At 45.6% G+C, this 21,343-nt stretch overlaps 1 protein-coding gene across 10 annotated transcripts in view; it reads right to left on the bottom strand.

The window, feature by feature from the left end:
• ralgapa2 (Ral GTPase activating protein catalytic subunit alpha 2) overlaps nt 1-21,343 on the bottom strand; it is a 70,661-nt gene that overhangs the window by 13,221 nt on the left and 36,097 nt on the right. For 8 of the 10 annotated variants that reach the window (XR_003784549.3, XM_029140228.2, XM_029140233.2 and 5 more), the window contains 7 exons: nt 18,956-19,133; nt 16,783-17,611; nt 16,168-16,239; nt 15,854-15,977; nt 15,590-15,745; nt 12,632-12,790; nt 11,050-11,177 (listed from right to left, as the gene is read on the bottom strand). Coding sequence is in view for 8 of the 10 variants with exons in the window: in XM_029140228.2 (XP_028996061.1) it covers nt 11,050-11,177; nt 12,632-12,790; nt 15,590-15,745; nt 15,854-15,977; nt 16,168-16,239; nt 16,783-17,611; nt 18,956-19,133 (1,646 nt within the window). In the remaining 2 variants the exon portion in view is untranslated. Of the gene's footprint in view, nt 1-11,049; nt 11,178-11,578; nt 11,649-12,631; nt 12,791-15,589; nt 15,746-15,853; nt 15,978-16,167; nt 16,240-16,260; nt 16,498-16,782; nt 17,612-18,955; nt 19,134-21,343 lie in introns of those variants that run through there. The other 2 variants (XR_008693678.1, XM_029140238.3) reach the window with 2 other exon arrangements.

Below are 21,343 nucleotides of genomic sequence, written 5' to 3'. Positions count from 1 at the left end.
ATATTACAGCTACTCAAACCTGGTGTCTCATTAAACAGCCTTTTTGCTGTAGATACAGCAGGAAAGAAAATGTCTGAATGTGCCGCAGACGCATTTTGATGAGTGGAGGTGTTTCTGGGTCTCATTTTCCAGGTGGGCATAGACATACAGTACACAGCATCAGATGCTCTGGAGGACGGGCTGGTGCCAGAGAGTTTTAACAAGTAGCCTAATTGGGAACTGGTCCTGGAAATTGGAGCTCAAAAACCCCAGAGGAGTAGGGTCAAACTATAAGCCCAGGTTAATGACACCTCCTGAGGGGTGAGCTTCCCACAGTGAGAGCTTTCCAAGCTTCAACCTTCACACCCCTTCACAGTCCATCTGGCTCACAGACAGCAGGAGGTAAAGTTATGGTTGTGACATCACTCCTAACCCGTGACATCATCACTACGTGCCGGTGACGCCGGCATGACCGGGTTATTTATGAGCCCACTGGAGGAAGTGGTCGCCCATTTTCTCAAGTGTCCTGCAGCTCACCATTCCCATGAAATCGCTAAAAATCGATTTCCGCTCAACAACAACTCAGAAGATCAGCACCCACCACAAAGTCAATGTTGACCCTTGGAGCGCTGCAAACCCACTGATTGCTGGGGGTTCACGGAAGATGAATCACAAAGCAACAAGTCATCCTTCCACGCCACCGGCGCGGCATAGCCACAAGATACCTGGTGACATCATAATTTGTGGTAGCACAGTTGTTCATCATCACAACAGGACCGTCATCAAAGCGTTGTGCGTTTGTGTATTCAGATGAGCGGCGTCTGTAACCAATCTCCTTTTCAAAGGATCCTGGTGTCCATTGATGAGTCCCAACGCAGCAGCCTTAGATGTGAGGCACAATGGATCGACATGATTAATCAAACACAGGCCCATTATAGTCACACAGTCACACAGGCCTCCACCGTGCATTAACAGAAAGTCATAATAAGATGAGCTACAAAAGGCTGATAGGGATGAAGATTAACAGATACAGTTCTGCGACTGGCTGGGTGAGAGTTGTCTCTGAAGGTCTCCATTGTCAGTGATGATGGCCAGAGTGACATGAATGCCTCAGCCTTCTGGAAACATTATTAGGTTGGGACAAAGGTGGTGCATCTTATGAGCTATTCTCCTTCAGCCCCTGCTATCTGAATTTTCCAGAATTGAGGCAGAGGACAACAGCATCTATCTGATCTCAATTTGAACTTTTAATAAAAAGTCAAAGATGAAACCCCCGGGAAGGGCACGCCACACCCAGGCTTCGATTGAAAACCACAGAATTATCTATGAGGCGTTTCACCTCTTCTTTCACGATTACATTTATAGCGTAATAATTATTATAAGGCAGACTCAAACCTGTGGCTCTGGCAATCTGTACACAACTCTGAGCCAAACAAAATGAAATGCATGCTGATGTTAGGAAAATCTACTCACAACTCTAGACCAGCCGCCTGTTTGACCACCCTTGACACCTAAATTGCATAGTGAAGTGTGCCAACCGTGGGTCATGCCAAAGGGCTGCGGTGTTAACCCTGTGATAACGGTGTTCAGACGAGCAGGGATTAAATATTAAAATGATCAGCGGCTTCTGAAATGTTAATGATGCTCGTGGCATGTGCAATAGAATAACTGTGATGCGTTAACACCAGTCATCTTTGTCTGCTTCCCAGCCAAGACTCGCCGCACACGATGCCTCTTGTTCCGTCAATTCCCCCCTCTATGAAAGGTTCAACGAGCCAATAAGGCTGCTCGGCCTCATGCAAAATGCCAGGCATTTAGACGGAATGATAATGATTAAACCCAGGTTACGTGCAGCATGTGCACAACTGAGGTAAACGTGAAAGAGAGAAGGGTTCGTTACTGTGGAACAAGAGCAATTTCATTGGCCCTTGTGTTTTCATTTTTGACATATTTTAATCAATGCCACCGTGATTACAAAGAGATTGCAGCTAAAAAAATGGTCGGTCAGACCAATTTATTCATACCATTTTGTCAAAATGGAAGTAATGATGGCGGCTGAATGTTGTTGAAGGATAAGAATGAGATGTATAAAATATGTGGGTTCAATATCCTCATTACATTCAGACTTTTTATTACTTTAACTACTGCAGAGTTTTCAGACTTCATTGAGTCCCTCTCTCAACCTGAATGCAAGCAAGTGGTGTTTGTTTGGATATAATGCGCTGGGTGGGTAAGGAACTGGGACACCGCCAATGGGGACTGAGCCTTCTATCCATTATAGCTTTAATGAATGGGGAGCATAGCAAATGTGAAATCTATGCATATATACATAAGCGCTGATACGTGGAGAAACCCACAAGAAAAAAAAAAAACCTTGAGCTAAAAAAGAAAATGGACTTCTGTGTTGGCAACAGCTTTTTCCTAATCCTCACCCCTGGGCTATATTGTGCAGTCAAGCAGGCTATTACATGGCAACAATTAGAGGGGCTGCAGCCCAACACCTGGTCATCTCCTATTCTGCCCCTTCAGTGGCAGCTGACTGTACAGTCTCACAGCCAGGTGGCCCTCCTTCAATGACATTAGCTAGTCACTCCAGGGTTAATCAGGAGCCTGCCAACATCCAGTGGGCATGCACAGAGCTCCATTCACGCTGGAAGCCTTTATAGGGAGACGGAATGATGGAGACAATGTTGTTAGAAAAACTTGCTCAATTGAAGATCTCAGACAAACGGCCCAGATCATCGAAATTAACTTGAGGGAGGTGCGGGGGCCCAATTGGATTTGTGGCCAGAGTTCGCCGCGCTGCTTTGATTGGCCCGAGCGCCGCTCACGGCACATCCACTGTGCATCCTGGTGATTATAATGGACCTTTTCATGGGTGGACAAAAACAGATGGAGAAGCGGGAAGTACTATACATCCATGCAGACGGGTGCCGTGCGGGGGGAGGGGGGTTACTGGATTTTGTCATAGTCTGCAGATACAAAAACAAGTGGGTGTGTAGTTAGAGCGGCCCCGGCTACACACTCCCATTCCAAAGCCCACTGGCTTGGAGATCTGAGGGTAAATAAGACTCATCAGAATAACAAAGGCTATAGATTTGTACCCAAATCAGCCAGGGTCTCATTAATAGTAATTAGAGGCTATACATAACAAATGAAGATGTGTACACTGCATTAAACAATTGTACTGAGAGATGCTATGCAGCTTTACAGTGTTAGATAAGTGGATGTCTGCAGCTAGTGCACAACACCTGCAAAGATCCCTTACAGCTGAATGACAACAATAGGAACAAGCAGGTGAAATAAGGAAAAAGCACAGTTGTATTAATCCATATTCTAATGTTACACTGGATAAATGAGATATGTTTATATGATCGCTCTACTAGCATAAAACTACAACAATGCTTCCTCTGTGTATGACATCAAACTCGACGCCATTACAGCTGGTTTCAGTGCAGAGGCACAGTAAGATAAGGCCTGCATTTCTCAGTGCTGCACTTCAGTCCCAACCACCACTTGACAATTACACACAGACTATCAGTATTATCACATCAAAAGAGTGCTTCTCTGTAAAAAGGGGCAGACAATGCACGGCGATGCATACTTAAATGTTTTGTTTTTGTTGCTGCTTTGTTTGCGCTGGCCATTAATGCAGAAAATTCCATTTGGTGCAAAAAATGCAAATGCTGCAAGACACAAGGACATCCTCTAAAAGAGAACAATGGCCACAGGCCAGCAGGAGCAGACTGTGCCTTTGAACCGTTTAAAATGGCATTAATGTTCAACTTATAAATAATCAACTAATTCTTTCTTAAAACGGCCCGTGACATTAAAAGCAACGCAGCCTTAATAATAAAAAAAAGGAGCAATCACAGTGTCTGATTATATAAAAAAGAATGACTAATTTAATGGGCATTTGAGGACAAAGAAACCCAATAATGTCACGAAGCGTCCTCACAAGAGTCCCCCCCGAAACCCAGGGCCACAATCAGACACCAAGAAATTCCAGCAAAGAATGACAGTGACATTTCACTGACATTTCCCAGCAGTATTCAACGCAGGCCTGTCTCAAGATGGTCAGAAATATCTATGGATATGCCTGAATGCGACACAGGCGTTAAGGGATGCGGGTTCTTTCAGGGGACGGCCTCGGCTCTGGGGCTGGTGATGAGGAGTCTGGACCCTGGGAGATTGAATGGTAATCACTGGAGCACAGATAATGGATGATTGAAAGCTCTTTCTGCGCCGCTGTTGGATTTCAATATCAGAGAGGCCCTAGAATTGGGATTCTTATCAGGGGCGGTGTGTCAAACAAAGGAGAGCTAAGCGTGAAATATGGGGTCCAACTCAGGCACACGACCATGGCGATTAGCACAGGGATAAAAAAGGCCGCGCAAACAAAAGAGGGCAGCTTTAGCTGGACAAAGGGCTGTCCAGTGCCCTGTAACAAGAGACACGGAAGGAAGAGGGGACATAAAAGAAAACGAGAGAGTACTTGGTGGTAAAAAAGGAGGAAACAACAAGAGTTTGGCCGAGATGGCAGGAAGATGAACCAAGTGCTCCAGCCTTTCCGTTTCTGAAGAGGAATAATGGACCTGCAGGGATGAAATGCAATGTGACCCGCCTGAAACCCATTCATACACATCCAAATAAACACACATTGCCATTCATGTACACACAACCACACATGGTGGCATGAGGATTCACATCACTGCCAAGTCCATCACAAAAAAAAAAACACAACAAAACAAAGAAACAACAAAATTATTCCCATTTATCCCTGGATTCCAAGCGCTGCAGCTTGCCAGGAAAGCTCATTAACCCTCCCTTCAAGAACCCGGAGACACACACAAAAAAAGAGGGGGAAAGAAAACATAACTAATCAATGAGAACGCGCCCGTCGAGGAGGGAGGTGGACAAGAACACGCATCCATTTGGACGACGCGAGAGGGTTAACAGCTTTTGCTTTAGTGTTGCACTGGCTACAGGGCAGAGAAAGAAAGTTCATTAATTAAACAGGGTTAGAGAGAACAGATGGAATGGATAGCTGGATGCTAATCACTCGAAGCAGACAGACAGACTTTTTTTTCTTCTTACACTCGAGCTAGAGGCAGCATCAGCACACATCAATCACGCTGAGCATGTTTTCTCAACGGCCGTGCGGTCAGTGCTGGTCCAGTGGTGACACTGGGGTCAGGCTATTCTGGCTGATTGACAGAGACCAATGACCTTTTAGGAAATTAGTCATTAGAGGAAGAGTAACTGCTGGAGATATTTTTTAACAAAATCAAAAACCAACTCTCATTCCGTGACATTAGTACTGTAGCTGATTTTAGGCTGATTATCATCTAGGCCCGTTAAGTCTGGGGGAATCTACTCTACGGAGACTTAACGAGGAGAAACAACAGATTTGTCTTGAGGCAAAAGCTGTGGAGCAACACATTTTTGAGGAGCAGTTTTCAATTTATAAAATAGTAATAAAAAACGATTCCACATTAAGTGGTCTTTCAAACTGCAGTTGTATGCAAATATGTTCTGCTCTTTATTTTCAGATTCTGTTTATCTCTTGATATTGTCTCAACTTATTTTCAGGGTTTTTATAGTAATAATATAATAATGCAATATATTTTTGAATAAACTCAAATCTAGGTACTAAAGCTTGGATATGCCTATCTGAAAAGCTGCAGTAAAAATTACATTACATGATTTGCTCCAATTTAATGGTTTTGCTTCTGTAACTCAACCTAATGCAGTTTGTCTGAGTTGGGACAGAGAATTCCGTCCTTCTCAAAACTGGCAGTGTCGTTGGCTTTCAATTTACCGCTCACAAACAGACAGATGTCAGACACGAATGCATAACAGACGGAGAGAGGAGGGGAGGGGCGGGGGGGGGGGGCGGGGGTTCAAGTTTAAAAATACACAGAGCATGACATTCTTTTGGGTTACACTAAAATATGCTGAAACTGTGTGCTTTCTTATTATCTGATGGAGTGGACACAATGGGCTTGTTTGGCCAGCTTGAGAAATTTTAATCAAAATTGTGGAATAAATGAAATTATCCTGCTGCACTTTGCCAGAGCCTTATCTGTTAGAAGGTTTGTGACACAAACACACCTGTACAGAAACCAATTTTGTAATACCAGATGCACTACAAAATAAAAGCCTTTCCCGTATACACACACACAACGGACACAGTTGGACACCAGCGGTGTTTTTGGTGTGTGTGTGTGTGTGTGTGTGTGTGTGTGCGCTACCCCAGGCGGGGCTCTGGGTCCCTGCTGTTGGCCGTCTGGTTCCACGCCTGCTCTACCTGTGTTTAAAAGGGGCAGCCCCCACGAAGCCCAAACCTCAGAGTGCAGGCTCGGCCGGGCCCCCAGGGCTTTCAAGGGTGTGGGTGCCATGCAGTGGACGCCTTTTGTTACAGGCTGGGTGGCAAGAGGAGGGAGGAATTGATGGAGAGGGGGAGAAGGGGGGGGGGGGGGGGGGGGGGGGGGAGTAATGCTATGAGTCATTCTGCATTAGCAGCAGGGGAGGGAGACGAGGAGGGTGGTGAATGAGAGGGGGTGAAGATGGAGAATACTTTTGCATGTTGTATGAAGCTAGACGCCATATGCCATCCGAGTTGGGCTGCCTCCTGAGTCAGGGTTCCTGGTTTGACAGGCCTGCGCTTGCCCCCTCTACACCCCCCGTGCTCCCTCTCCCTTCCTCCACCCTCTAGCCCTTCCTAGGATGAAGTAATGGGTTGCTTTGGCTGTGCATGGACTGCACTCTGTATATGTGTGTGTGTGTGTGTGTGTGTGTGTGTGTGTGTGTGTGTGTGTGTGTGTGTGTGTGTGTGTGTGTGTGTGTGTGTGTGTGTGTGGATTTGGGGGGGGGTACTCAGTGATCTGAACACATCGGACATTGTCGTGAGTCCCGGTAGGAACAGCTGGTCAGCTGGAGAGAGGGGTGGGAGTGAGCAGGGATAAGGAGGGGGAAGAAATGGGAGGCAGTGCGCTACACTGATAATGGGATTAGGTTAAAACATGCAGTGGGGGAGAGACCCCTCCTTTCGCTATGGTCTGCCCAAATACTGCGTAAACTCTCAACGGCTCTATCAAAGCCAATGCCAGCCTCCACCATGGCCAACTCCAAGCAGGGGCACTTCACACAGAGCTGACCTCTAACTCAACCGCCTGCTTCCTGCCAATGCAAGAAGAGTTTGCCGTCTCCAAATGAAAGGAAGCGTCGAGCCCAGTAATATGGACATACTGCTTGATGGTTATACATTGTGTGCAAAAGTAATGGTGATTTCTCCGGCCTAGAGGCAAATTACTAGAGGCATTTTTATGACAGCATGGAGATAGCCGGGCCTGTTTGCCATAAACAGGAAGTTGGCTAGTTATTCTCATATCAGCTCAGACCATTACATGAATCCAGCATATAATGGCTGTCTTGGCGTCTCACTGTGCCCAGTCAAGCACTGTGTTCCAGTGATATAGACTGCTGAGTATTATCCATGTGACTGCCGACAGTTATGGCGTAACAGCTGGCAAATTAGACCTATCAACGATGCTAAATAATTCATGCGAGACAACACTAACATGGCAGATCCTATTCATGACACCCTATCATGCATACAGGCGCACTTTCATCCCCTCTAGGTGAAGAACCGTACTGTACACAAAAGAGGTTGCTACCGTCGTCCAAAAAACACAATGAGGGCCGGACAATAACTTGCTCAGAAGGGGTGTGACAATGTGTCATTGTCAGGGCGGTGGCTGTAATAAATATGGTGGTGTCTGGAGGAAGCAGCACCAACACACACACACACACACACACACACACGTCACATGCCTAATGTTTTAACACAACATGCATCCACTGAAAGTACATGACTTTTTGCATTTAGTGGAGCTGGGGTACTGCAGATATGAGCCTCTGAGGGAGACATGACAGACTTCAGCAGGTTTCTGGGTCCCACTGAAGGATCAAGCCCCCCTCTCTTCTTCCTGCTATTGTGTACACACACACACACACACACACACACACACACACACACACACACACACACACACACACACACACACACACACACACACACACACACACACACCACCTAAAAGCCCGGCTCGCATGACTGGCGATGGGCAGAAACAAATTATGGTTATTGATCGCTGCCTGGAGATGGATCTGTGTGCGTAAGTGTGTGTGTGTGTATGTGTGTGTCAGAGCATGGGGACTAAGGGCAGTGCGCAAAAGCTATTGATTCTGTCCAGTAGGGAGGCTATGTCTCTGAATCAAGGTCAGTTCTGCGCTATCTCACCTATCAGAAACTTGCCATCTCTCCAAAACACGCACGGGCAGCTTTTACCCTTAACAATGCCCCGTCGCAAAGTGTGATGGACGGCACACAACCTTAAGTGGCGGCTGAAAAGAGAGATGAAGGCCGGCTTCTGGATGAAGGCATTATTCTACAGTGACAGCACGAAGGATCTTCATCACACAGTAAATGATGGCAGACAGAAAGGCTATCAAGTGACAGGCTGGGTTCAGACGGCAGTAACACAACAAACACAACTTATTGTCTCCACTAAGTTATATAGTATGTGTGTGTGTGTGTGTGTGTGTGTGTGCAGTGATAAGTGCTTTAACTTTAATGTAAATCAATTAATAAAAACAACAGTGGTTTCAGAAACACTTAGGCTGTTATGTTTTGTGGTCACATGTAGTTAAATTGTAATGATGTAGTGTGTACTAGTTGCACACAATACACTTAGAGCACACACAGCCAGACCAGCTGCATTTTCCATTAAACATATAAATAATAGATGATTCCTGAAGAGATGTCTCAGAGTGCTATGGTTTGTTTGAGACAGATGGAAGTGACAAATATTCTCACTCGCACCGAAGTCTGGCCGCAGATTTCACAAACTCTCCATCAGAGAGCAAGGCGAGGACAGAGGGAGACACACGGGACGCCATGGGAGAGCGACAGAAAAGGTAGCAACGGGAGTGTGTATGAGAAAAAACACTCCTCCAGCCTATCTGTATGTGTATTTTCTGAAAATGTTGCTAGTGGTCATTTTTCAATATCAAATCCTATTAGTCTGAGAGATCCTGCGAGCGTCGCAGCAGACTGTTGGAGTCCTCTTGAGCCTTGTGACGGAGGGAGAGAGGGGGCCACAGCGCCATACTGGCCTTTTATGTGGACACGCAGGGGTCACATAGCTTCTCTTTGAAGAAATATTCAACTAATTACATTGGAGAGTGGCCTCACAGGCAGAGAGCAGGCTGTGGATTGTTAAGGTATTGTGAAGGGGTAAACTAAGGATGAGGTTTTTCATCTTGCCCAAAAACACCCCACCCCCAAAATGCTCTCATTGTTCCAACCTGTGAAAGATAAGAAGCCACATATCCTAAGAAGACGGAAGAATGATGACCGGAGACTGAAAGTGCAAAAAGAACGGTATAATAGAACAGTAAATCCGATGATGAAAGCATAAAAAAGTGACTGCAGCTGCCAATCAAAGCTGTTTTGTTCACTGTCCGTGCTTGTGCTGGATGTCGCACCAGTCATGCTGCTGTGTGACACCAGTTCTCTTAAAAAGCTAACAACATGATTACCACCAAACCCACTGCTATGATGTCTCATTAATCTATAGAGTCCACTGTAGCTGGACAGATAAACAGCAGGCCGCCATGCAGACACTCCTGCTGGCAGTGTGTTTGCCTGGCACGTTCGTTCATCGCCTTTCTTACGGCACGTCAGGCCCGACTTCCCATCGGCGCCGGAGCACCAGAGGCAGAGCTTATCTCCTCTCATAAATCACACCTTTGTGCGGTCTGCTCCTCTGTTAAGGAATGCCAGGTAAAGCTCTTGTGGTCCACCACAGGCCTGGTACCATGCTATCCCACCCTCCCCTCGTCCCCCCGAGGCTCGGAGAGGCAGGCAGGCCTGTGGCTGCCCCCCTCTGGCAATGACAGTCACACTGGGCTAATTCACTTGGCGTCGGGTAACAGACATCTGTCACTCAGGATGCCCCCAGGGATACACAGACGAGCCTTGATACAAGGGTGGGCCCGAAGATGTGACGCACTGTTAAATGCACACAGGCAGACGCATACTTGCACACTAGCACTGCTAGAATACACACATGCTATAGTATAGACTAAAATCTGAGGGTGGTTGCTAAGATTATAATACAGTATAACCGATAAGAAATTAGAAAGAAAATATTTAAACAAACGCTGATACTGGTCTAAGTTCCAAATTGAAACATCCCTGGGGGAAGGTTTCTATGGCAACTGCCAGAGGGGCAGCGTGGTTCTGGCGAGGCGGTGCTGTATATGCTGTCCGAGGGAGAGCGGGGCATTGAGGGAGATCAGGTTTCCCCCCCCTCCAGGGGCCATCCCGACTCAGCCCCCATTCCACCCCCCGACTCTCTGCTTCTGGCATTCACATGCTAATTCCTTTCCATTGGTGATTACACTCCCTTTAAACCAACTGACAACTACAGCTGGAGTCAGGCTACTAACAGCACACTGTTGGATGGATGGCGGGATGACAGCGAGTGCTCGCGTAGCCGTTTGCCCGCGTGTGTGTATGCACTCCGAGGCATTTGTTGATGTTGTTCTTATTTTGGCTCTCCTTGGGCTCCATAAAATGGTAGTGATAGATGATTACGCATTATCTGTTCCCCTACCCCAAACAGTCTCTCACAACCTCCCATGTGGCTCCAGGCTGTGAAACAGCCCCGGCCTAATAGCTGTATGTAAATCAAGCAGCCCATAAAGATCAGTGTCAGCGCTCAGCTGTGTACGATGGCCGACGTGAAAAGCAAGCCACATGTCTCAATGAATTTCCCCAAATCGGCTGGTGGTGGTGGTGGAAATGTGAGTGGAATTCAGTAGGGTTATACAGCCGACAATGTCATCAACCACTGCTAAGTCTGAACTCATGAGTTTAATGGGCTCAACTGTACGAGTAGTGGGTTATCTTAGTCTAAATGTTGCATTTTTTTGCTAAACTATCTCTGTATGAGGTAATAAACAGTAAATGAAGCAGAAGGCCGGAGTAGTAAAGGATACAAGCTCTGATAGAGGGTCAGCCGGGACTTGACGGCTCTGCTGGCGTTGATACAGGTGGCCCGCACCAAGCTAGGCAGCAGCGTTCCAGTGATGATGGCGCCATTAAACAGAGGGCCAAAGAAAGGAACCTGAGGAAACCAAAAAGGATAGAGTTCTAAGAAGTTGTATAATTAAGTGTTATTTGATCAGTGTCTTGTTATTTACACATAATTGCTTAAAAATGGGTTGATGGTTAATTTATAAAAAGGTTTTGCTCTTCTTTTTACCCGTCTTGCCATCTGCTTAGGGAAATTAAGCCAAATTCTACCTTTGTATGAAAACTGCACATATCTAATGTGGATCCATGCTAGGTAAATGAAATTAAAATGACAATCAATACTTAACAATGCCCTCAAATTGAGCTACAGAACAAATACAAAGAGCCAATATGCGTTTTAGCGGCAGCATGCAAGTGTGTGTGGGGCTACACGCGTCTGCTCATGCATATTGGAAGGGGGCCCTTAATCACTGAGGCTCAATGGTCATTGACCTGGAAGCGGACGTGAATGTCAAAGTCTCTCCAAAGGTCCTGCTGTCTTCAAATGGGCAGTTCAGTGAGTCTAATAACCAGACATATTAAACAATAAATAACAATAAATGGATTTTAAACGGAAATGATACGGACCAATTAACTTATTCGGAGGCTAGAAACTGTACTAGCATGTGGAAATGAAAAACTAATGAGGTTCCTTTACAGCTTCTTGAATGTGGACCCAGTTTAAGTTATTGAATTCTGAAACATATACGCTTGCATGGTTTGGCAGGTTTTGCCCTTTAACCAAGTGTGTGTTGACGATAAAGACCAATACAGTGCAAGAAGTCCAATATAGTCCACATAAATAAATAAAAAGTAACTGGGTCAATGCAGCGATACTATGGCACTGAATGTGTTACATAGCGTTGTCGGCAGAAGAATACAATACTGATGGATGAAAGGAAAGAAAATAGTATTAGAGGTTAGTGAACAACAGTCTCCACGGGGATTATCTAGCAATACATCTTTCTGTCAACAAAAAAATAATAGCAATCAATGCCTAAACATGCAGTTATCAGAAAGAGAAACATTGTCTTCATGGATACAATGTTAAGTAGGAATAAGGAAAATATTGTGGCTGTAGCTGAAACCAGCAATGTCAAAAGAAGAATTTTCACTATCCTCTGAAAGACCACACATCGAGTGCAGATGCAGTACTATGGAGCATCCGAGATGAAAGCCGGCCAAGAAAGGCTAGTAAGCATCTCTGAAAGCACATACCCACAGTGTGGGTAATAATGTACTGCAGGAGTAGGCGCCTACAGACAGAAGCCCCAAGAGGGGACAGAAGCTCGAAAACCCACAGTTGTGTCTTAACAGGAAGAGCAGGAAGCATGACTGACTGCTGCTGTGAGTCAAGAACAAAGGCTGGAAACCATTTCAGGCCTACTACAAATAAAAAAGAAGCAGTTTGTAGTAATATTAAAAAAAGGCATGAAATAAACTTCTCACTTTAAATGTGTTTAGTGTTTATTGTCGATACAGGTGACACTGCCTGCAGCGGTTTACCTGCGGTTTCTTCATGATCTGGATGAAATACATGTGGTTCTTCATTGGGTAGATGACGATCAGGACGTCTCCGAAGTCCGTCGGGATGATGCCGCGTCGGTAGTCTCTGGTGTGCTCTGACCACACTATGTGCACCTCGTCGTTTCCCAAGTGACGCAGCTGCCGAGCAAACAGAATCAGTCTAATCAAGTGCCTGGTGAGTGTGCGTAATTTTCATCCCTATGGTGACGATGATAGGAATACAAATTTAGTCAGATTAGGGCATGTCAGTGGGTTTAAGCAGTTGGCAACTTGGGCCCAGACAGGCTCCAGAAGGCAGATGAGTGAAGGGACGGAATAAATGATAATGTAATTCATTGTTGATGGATCAGCAGAACCGCCATAAATAAAACCCTCCTTTTTTTACATAAAGCAGGGTTCTATCCATCCTATTCCATTCCATTTATTTAAAGCTATAAATATTGGAAAAAAAACGTGTATCCTAAAAAATATGTGCAGCAGGTGCAAGAGTATGGGGCACTGCTTACAGCTAAATGACACATTTAGTTTGAAAATAGTGGTTTAAATAGGATGCTAGGCTCCGGGTTTGACTCTTTTTATAGTCTTTTTTCATTACAAATTCAAATAGTAAACACAAAATGCAGACAATTGAGCATTTTAAAACCAAATAATTCAAATCCAATTAACTTTCTCCATCAGAGATTAAATTGCTTCCCATTTCCACTCTATTCACAAACACAAATGAAACTGGCCGGGACAAGAACATACACTCAAATGACGGGAAATTGAGCAACGCTACTTTGAAACAGGTAAACAGTTTTCCCCCTTTCCAAAGTAAAATGGATAGGCACAGCTACATTATATTCTTTGACAACTGTAGATTATTTATTAGCTGCTAGTCCAGCGTTGTTGACTCGAACTGTCCTTAGCCCTTTGTGAGGTATCATGGACAATGAAAAGTGAGACTCTACTCAGAAGAAAACATCTGCCAATGTACTGTGGGCCTAATGAGCCATTAAGAAACATGCCCTTGCCACCAAAAATGCAATTAGCACATTCTATTATAAGCCCTTAATTATGCTAATACGTTAATCTTAAACAAATCCACGGCATGCTGATTACTGGAGCTTGCCAGTTCAGCCTGTCTGTCCAAGGATCAGCAGGTACCAAGCAGGTCAGTCACTGGGACAATTTCAGAGAAAATGTTGAATATGCATTCGTAATAGACAATCAACACTGGCATGTTAATTTGGGTTAAGATATTAGCATTTGGATGAGCTGAATCACAAAGTTTAATGAGGATGCTTATGCTCTAGTCAATCATCTTTTGCGGCGATCTATTTACCCCCTTGTTAATCACATCCAAATGTTTGAGACTTCTTTAATGAAATGTGATTCGAGTCAAAGGCTCTTGTCCAATTAGCCCCCTTTGACCTCGCAGCCAACCAATGGGCTCCACAAACACACACGGAGGACCACAGAACACAAGAGGTTCCGTGAAAAAACAACCTGCAGCCTTCGAGTCAAGCTGCAGTGCCTCAGGGTGTGTGTGATAGCTAAGGCACTTGTCTGTCTCTCACACACACACACACACACACACACACACACACACACACACACACACACACACACACACACACACACACACACACACACACACACACACACACACACACACACACACACACACACACACACACACACACACACACACAGCGACCTAACCCCAACCCCGCAGGTCGCTTCTGTAACCACATTACTGAAGCCAGCTGCTGCTGCTGCTGCAGCTTGCGCTGCCCCAAAACCCACAATTGGATTGAGGAATTCATGGTTTCCCATGTTTTCCCCCGTCCATTGTCTTAAACAAGCAATCTCCCCATCCAGTGCTCACCTGCAGTATGCATCTTTGGCCACAGGCAGTAAAGCGGGTGACTGTTGAACTAAAAGTGTTATTTTTAAATTGACAGGGAAACATCTTACTTGAACAGAGACAAAACCAGTTTCTCAGCATCCACACATGGAATCAGGCTGCCAATTTCTGCTGGGCCTGTAGCTAGTGCGGAGGGATCTGTATGAGGCCAGCAAGGGCAATTACAGAAGTTTTAAAATTAATGAAAGTGACAGTGACAGCACACTCTACTTTGGATGCCCCTCCAGCGCCTCACTCTGGCTGGCTAAAGTCTGTGCTCAGTCCCAACTAATTTCATCGATCACAGTGTACAGGTTTGGGATAGGTTTGGAATGAGTAGGGGGTTAATTGTGAAACAAAGAGGAGGTGCCCTGTGCCAGACTAGAGGTGGGCTGGATACAAGGAGAGCCTGATGAATTTCCCTTCTCAGCGGGGTACTGTATGAGAAGATTGGCAGCACGGGCAGGGGCCTTGCGGCTCATTTCTTCGTGCTAACTGCTACTGGTGCACTACAACTCAGAATCCCACTGCAGAACCCAATCGATCGCTCCTGTGGCGGCAGCAGGAATTGGATAAAAGGATCCTGCCGGCATCCGGCCGGCGCCTGCCCTAGCAGGGAGAGCTAATGGCTGAATCCAGGCCCTGGTCACACCACACAGGGAGGGGGGGGGGGCAGGGTCTAGCAGAATCATAGTCATTACCACAGCGGCACATGCCCTCTCACTCACGCGCCTGCGACTCTCTACTCCTCAGGCCTGCCTGGCCAGGGTCACTAATCAATGCCCGCACTCTGGAGTCACACCTCCTGATCACAGCTTAACACAGAGCTGAAGGCTACAACAACATGCTCCAGGCATGAAGGACTGTGTAGCCATTTCACCGCATCAGACAGCTAAGTAGCTAATTCTCGTCTTGCTCGAGACATTGTGTCATTGGCTGCACATGACTCACAACAGTTGCCGAGATAATCCAAATGTTACGGACAGGCGAGAATATAATTCCTCAGAAACCTGGTTATAAACAAACCGTGCATATAAACAGAAGTCTACCTTTTTGGTGAGAGAGTCATCAGAGTCAGATGGCATGCGTGTGGAGACATGGAAGATGGCTTCCACGGTGGAGGTAGCATAGTAAGGAGCTGTGAGACCCGTGCTGCCATTCCTCTGGAGTCCACCCATAAAACCACAATGTGTGGCCAGGTCCACCTGGAGGATACAGGTGGATGCCATTTATTGCTTTGAGTGTGTCTGTACATCTCTTAGTAAATTATTTGCTTATACTACTGTATAGCAGATGTGTAAATCTGTACCTACCTCCCATCCCAGTCCAGATACAAACTCCTCATAAGCCTGACTGCCAGCGCTGTTGGACAAGATTGAGCACTTGTCTTCTTGGCCTTCACCAATGTAGAACACCGCAATCTTGTGGGTTTCTCGGCTAGAAAACAGAACATAGTACCTCGTATTAGGAGGAACACTTTTAAAAGCTCATTAGTCCTGCTATTTCAGATAAAAGACACACACACGACAAATACTCAAAATCTACACCTGTCTTGGCTTGTTGAGTGAAATTGAACTGTTTAATGAAATTGCAAAAGCAGAATGGCTGAAATTGGGTAAGACATTACCACTGCCTCGAATCCAAGTTCTTCAGTTCCCTCAAGAGCTTTGAGTTTTTCTTCAGCAACTGGAAACTTTTCCTGTTTAGATAAGACAGACGCGATCTTTGTAATTCTATATATAAAGTGTCATTCAGGGACCTGTCATGCTAGCAGTGTTTTGCACTCAAGATTAACAAAGGCAAAAAAGGCACAGGTGCAAACAGAAATTTCCTACTAGCTGCGTGCATGCTGCTCCATCACCATTAAGAGGTGTAAGCTTTTAATTTACGGGGGAAGCACTGCAAAGATGTGGCTCTGCAAGGTAGTCCTTAGTGAAAACAGCTGGGCACTTTTACCCTGTGGAGAGGAGATTAAGACACTGCAGACTCCAGCGTGCTTTTAACTCTGCTCTTTCGCTCTTTGAGTAACGAGCCAGTAGCTGAGTGACTTGGAGGATAAGCAAAAGTAACTTGGGTACGAAATTAGAATGCAGAGTGTATTTTTTCCTCAATTGTTATATTTAATGCGCATTTTATAGGATGGATTATAAAAAGGGAATTGTGAAAGCAACACACACCTGTCTCTCCTTCTGCAGTGCAAAGCAGAGCAGTGATTGCAGGTGATTTTAGTTAGCTAGCATACCTGCGATCCCAAGAGTTCATGCCAAGGTCATTTAGCAGCAGTCGGCAGAAGTAGAAGGGAGCTTTTGGTTCTTGGTGGGACGGTTCCGTCTGGGAGGCAGCCTGAAAGCTTACATCAGCGTTCCACCTCCTCACTTGCTCCTCCTCCTGCTGTGTCTGACTAAGAATGGCCTCCAAGATGGTGTTTTCTTGCTCCAGGGTCATGCCATGAGGTGAAGGGGCTGGCTGGTTGAGCTTGACCTGTGGCTGCAGCAGACATTCTGGGCTGGTGTGGCCAAGATCCTCCAGGAGCTTATCCAGGACGCATACCTCCTCTTCCTCACACAAGTCAGAGTCCGATGCCGAGCAATGGTTTTTGGAGGGTCCTATTGTTGGAGATGGTGGTTGGTTTCTACTTTGAAGGACCGTAGTGCTGCTGGAAACGGGTTGATCCATGGCGTTAAAAGCGGCCACATCAGCAGAGTCCTCGTGGCTGGTGCAGTAGAGAATGGTGCCGTCCCATGAGTATTTGCCCGAGATGTCCCGGACAATGACTCGCACTTGGGAGGAAGGATGGGGAGGTTGTCCAACTGTAGGAGTCTCTGTGGGGATCTGCAGGTAGGACAGCAGCGTGCTGTCATTGAAGACGAACAGCTGCAGGTTTGGGCTTTTAAAAACCTCAGACGACAGCTCGGACGACTCCACGTAGGGATTGTCGTGGTTTTCGCTCACGAGGCTGTGGAGGAGAGCAGGGCCGCCGCTCAGCGGGTGATGGCCCAGGTGGTTGACCAGGTGTGTCATGACCATCCGTGCCGTCAGGGGGATCAGCTCCATATTGCGCCGTCGTTTTTCTGGTCGATGGATAGGGAAAAACAAGATAGAAATGCTGAGAACACATCTGAAGAAGAAAAATGTGACTACAATTGTGATAAATAGTCAAAGTTACCAATGGGCTTAGAATAAAGCCCATAAATCTTAATAATATGCCCAACGCTGACCTTGCCATCCATACAGTATTTCAAAAGCCGCACATTTGTGTGTAGACATGCTATCATCTCTGTTAGCTCTTTTTTACACAAAGCCAAATCTCATTTATGATCACTAATAGGGGTACTTTATTCGCTTCTCACAATAGCTTGGCCAGCACACCTCTAAGTAGGTAGCATCTAATCATGAGAGACAACTTTGAAAAGCCCATTGAGTCATCTTACAATGGACAAGCGTTGATACTGGTTGAGTGCTAATGAGAACCACCGTCTTTACAGGCCGCTGAATAGGACTCTACTTAGTGAATTGCATTTATGTAAATGCACAGGTTTTTACTCCCAAGTGAAAGGCATACCATGCTTTATTCTGCAGTGATGTGGGGAAAAACAAGAAGATGCACTCCTGCATTGTGACAGTGCTATCAATACCATCATCCTCCATCAAAGTGGAGAAAGCTCTTTAGAAAGCAGGCCAAGCTGCATTAGAGATGCACTGGCCCTTTGATGTGACTTGATCAATACGAGGTGGGGGGCATGAATATAACTAGGCCGGCACTCTTTGGTTTGCCCTTTTGATAGTGTTTTGTTATTTCTGCTAAGACTCAGTGTGGTTGAGGTGTATCTGAAAAAGGAGAGGTGTGGTGAAATTTTCCAGGTAGAAGCTATTGTTCAATTTTCTTACATTGTCTAAGTGGACACATGCACTGCGTCTGTATGCGCTTAGAGGACTTTTTAGAAGTTGAGGACATGCTGGGAGAGAGACGAAACATTGCCTAATGGAATCACAAGGTCACAAAAAAGACGAAAAAAAAATCACATTTTTATGTAAACCCTATAATGGGTCTGCTCTCGAGGGCTGAGCACTAATGCGAACATTCCATTCCCAGCGATGGTTGATTTTCTTTTCATACTTTTAATAAGATATTGACATTTAATGGAGAGGTTTCAAATGGATGCTCTAGTTTGCTTCTCGTACTCGTAAATATCAGAGGGAAGAATATACATCTCTGTGTTCTTTATGAGGTACAGTATGGTGCTGTAGCACTAGTACAGTAAGGAGTGAGTAATCAATGATCAGAGATACTAGAGCTGTGTATAACACCTGATGGAAACCACCATGTGTAGCCATGAATAGAAACATATAAAGAATGTTCATGGCTTCATCACTCCCACTGTGGATACAGACCTCATATGTCAGTATTTCCTTACCTTCCGCTACCGTGAGAAGGTTGCTCAGGTCAGTAGCATTATTCTGAGAGGGCGGTGACTCAAAGTTCTTGACCTGACCCAACATGAGGTCATAGTCACTGGACAAGTCAGACAGACTGAGGAGGTAGTGGCTTTGTTGGGTGTGCAGGTTGGAGCCAGACACGCAGCAGTGCAGCACCTTGGACGGAAAAAGAAAACAACTGGGTAAGATGTGCGTCTGGCTACTAATTTTAAAGTATGACAGTGAAAGGCACTTTGATGAGTGGACTGCAAATCTGATGTATAAAGACAGTCTAATTAGATATGATGGTGTCTGGCGAGGTCATGTAGTGACACGCCTGCAGGTCTGTTCCAGACTGACAGGATCCAGGAGCATATGAAAGGGGAATGTATGGCCCATTTACATCATAAGGCCATGATGGGAAGAAGGGACGCACAGAAAGGGAGAGAGAGAAAGAGGGTCTTTATTGCCACTAATCCATTTCTCCTGTGATGTGTGAGTGTATCGATCTACATAACAGATGGCAGAGCATCCGTTAGCAGGCCTAGATAAGGCGCACTGGGGCAGTTGATTAGAGCCATTGGACAGGTTTACACAGTTTGATTTAATTAAGACTTTATCCTTGTGCTCAGCTCCCACATGGCCCGACACACACACATACACACACACCTGTGTAGTGTAACATCTGAGTGGAGGCAAGGTGCTGCATGTGAGGGTAAAGTGTATGCCTAATGTATGTAAAGGAGCGGGCCTCTCATTCAGAGGGGAGCAACTTGTGTAAAGCCACGCGAAGGCTAATCCCATTCAGTACACACATACGCTCACTCTTGGCTAAGAGACGCTCAGAGAGGCAGCCTGGCCCTGCCATCTGAAACAGTATTGTGTAGGGCAATGTAGACAGTATGTGGATGATTCCACAGAGCAGGCCTGGGTGCATGGGGGAGGGATTGGAGGCTTAATGCTGAAAAGACCTGAACCAAACAGCTGCTACACCAAAGCCCCAAAGAGCTTCCTCTGTGGCGAGGTGGAACAGAGAGGGGGGGGGGGTGACTGGCGGCTGCGCTTGACAACTAAGTGACTACACTTCACATAGCAACAGTTCTTGGAAGGTACCGCGCAGCGAAACAAGCACATTATAAGGTAAAGGTACATCATTGTATGGATACATTAATATGTACATATATATTCAACAATCAAATAAAATGAAAACTTAAACAAACACAAGCAAAACTGTAAGTATAGCAACACACACACACACACACACACACACACACACACACACACACACACACACACACACACACACACACACACACACACACACAGTGCAGCTGGCTGCGGAGGCTGAGAGCAGATGGAGCAGCCTGAGCAGAACTCTAGTGAAGCGCTGAGGTCTAGTGTAATGTTGCTTTTCACATCGATCTGCATGCTACACATCAGTCACCACAAGCAACTTCACAAAGTCTTTTTCCTCGTTAATCTTGTGGTGAGTTTTCGCTCCTAGAATTTGCCAAGTGAGCCGAGGCAAAGACGAGATTTTAAGTTTTTGAACATTAACTGATGGTGAGTGAAGAAAAATTAAAATAAATCAGACACTCAATTACATATTTTCCATATTACATAAAAAGGGTGGCGTCTTCTGTTAGGTACGCTATTCTCTGCTTGGTACAGTAGAATGAATAATTAGCATCCAGTGAGTCTGTGCAAATGTATAGATTATGATCTTGATCCTGCATTAATGCTGTCACACCTTGTGACGCCTTGCTTATAATATTGTTTCCCGTTACCCAGAGGGGCCATGGCTGTGTGTGCTTATAGACAACCAATCACGCCTAATTGTCTTTGCTCTCCTAGCAGCTGCAGTTGCTCTCATATTAAGACATATTCCATTCAAATCTCCCGGACAAGCGTTTATAGCCTGAGCATATCAAGTGGACAAAAGGGTCCTGTTTGAATAATTAGACCATTTCTTATCAGGGGTGACATCCTTACAAAGATCTGCCGTTGACCGCATCTGCCCAGACAGGAGGGAATGAATAATACCTCATTCATTTGCGCCTGAAGCCTGGCCCTCGTCCTCAGGGTCAGGCCATAAAATAAAGAGTTAGACAGACAAATAAAGAGAAATAGATAGAACACTGGACATTTTGCCAGTTGTAAGCAACTGCAATCGTGCTTTTGCACGTTTCTTTATATAATAATTACCAACAGCGATAGATGCTTCTAAGCTGTTGTGCCGCTCTAATGTGAAATGAGGCATAGTCATAAGGTCATGGTGGAGGTGAGCCTAATTAAAGTGGCAAGCCCATGTGGCAGCGTGGAGGGGGGGGGGGGGGGGGGTGTTGTGTCTGTGAACAAAGCCTACGTATGCTTCAGGAGATACTCTC

Source organism: Betta splendens, chromosome 22 (assembly GCF_900634795.4).
Source record: "Betta splendens chromosome 22, fBetSpl5.4, whole genome shotgun sequence".
NCBI classification, from domain to species: domain Eukaryota; kingdom Metazoa; phylum Chordata; class Actinopteri; order Anabantiformes; family Osphronemidae; genus Betta; species Betta splendens.
This window is presented reverse-complemented; position numbering and strand designations above follow the sequence as displayed.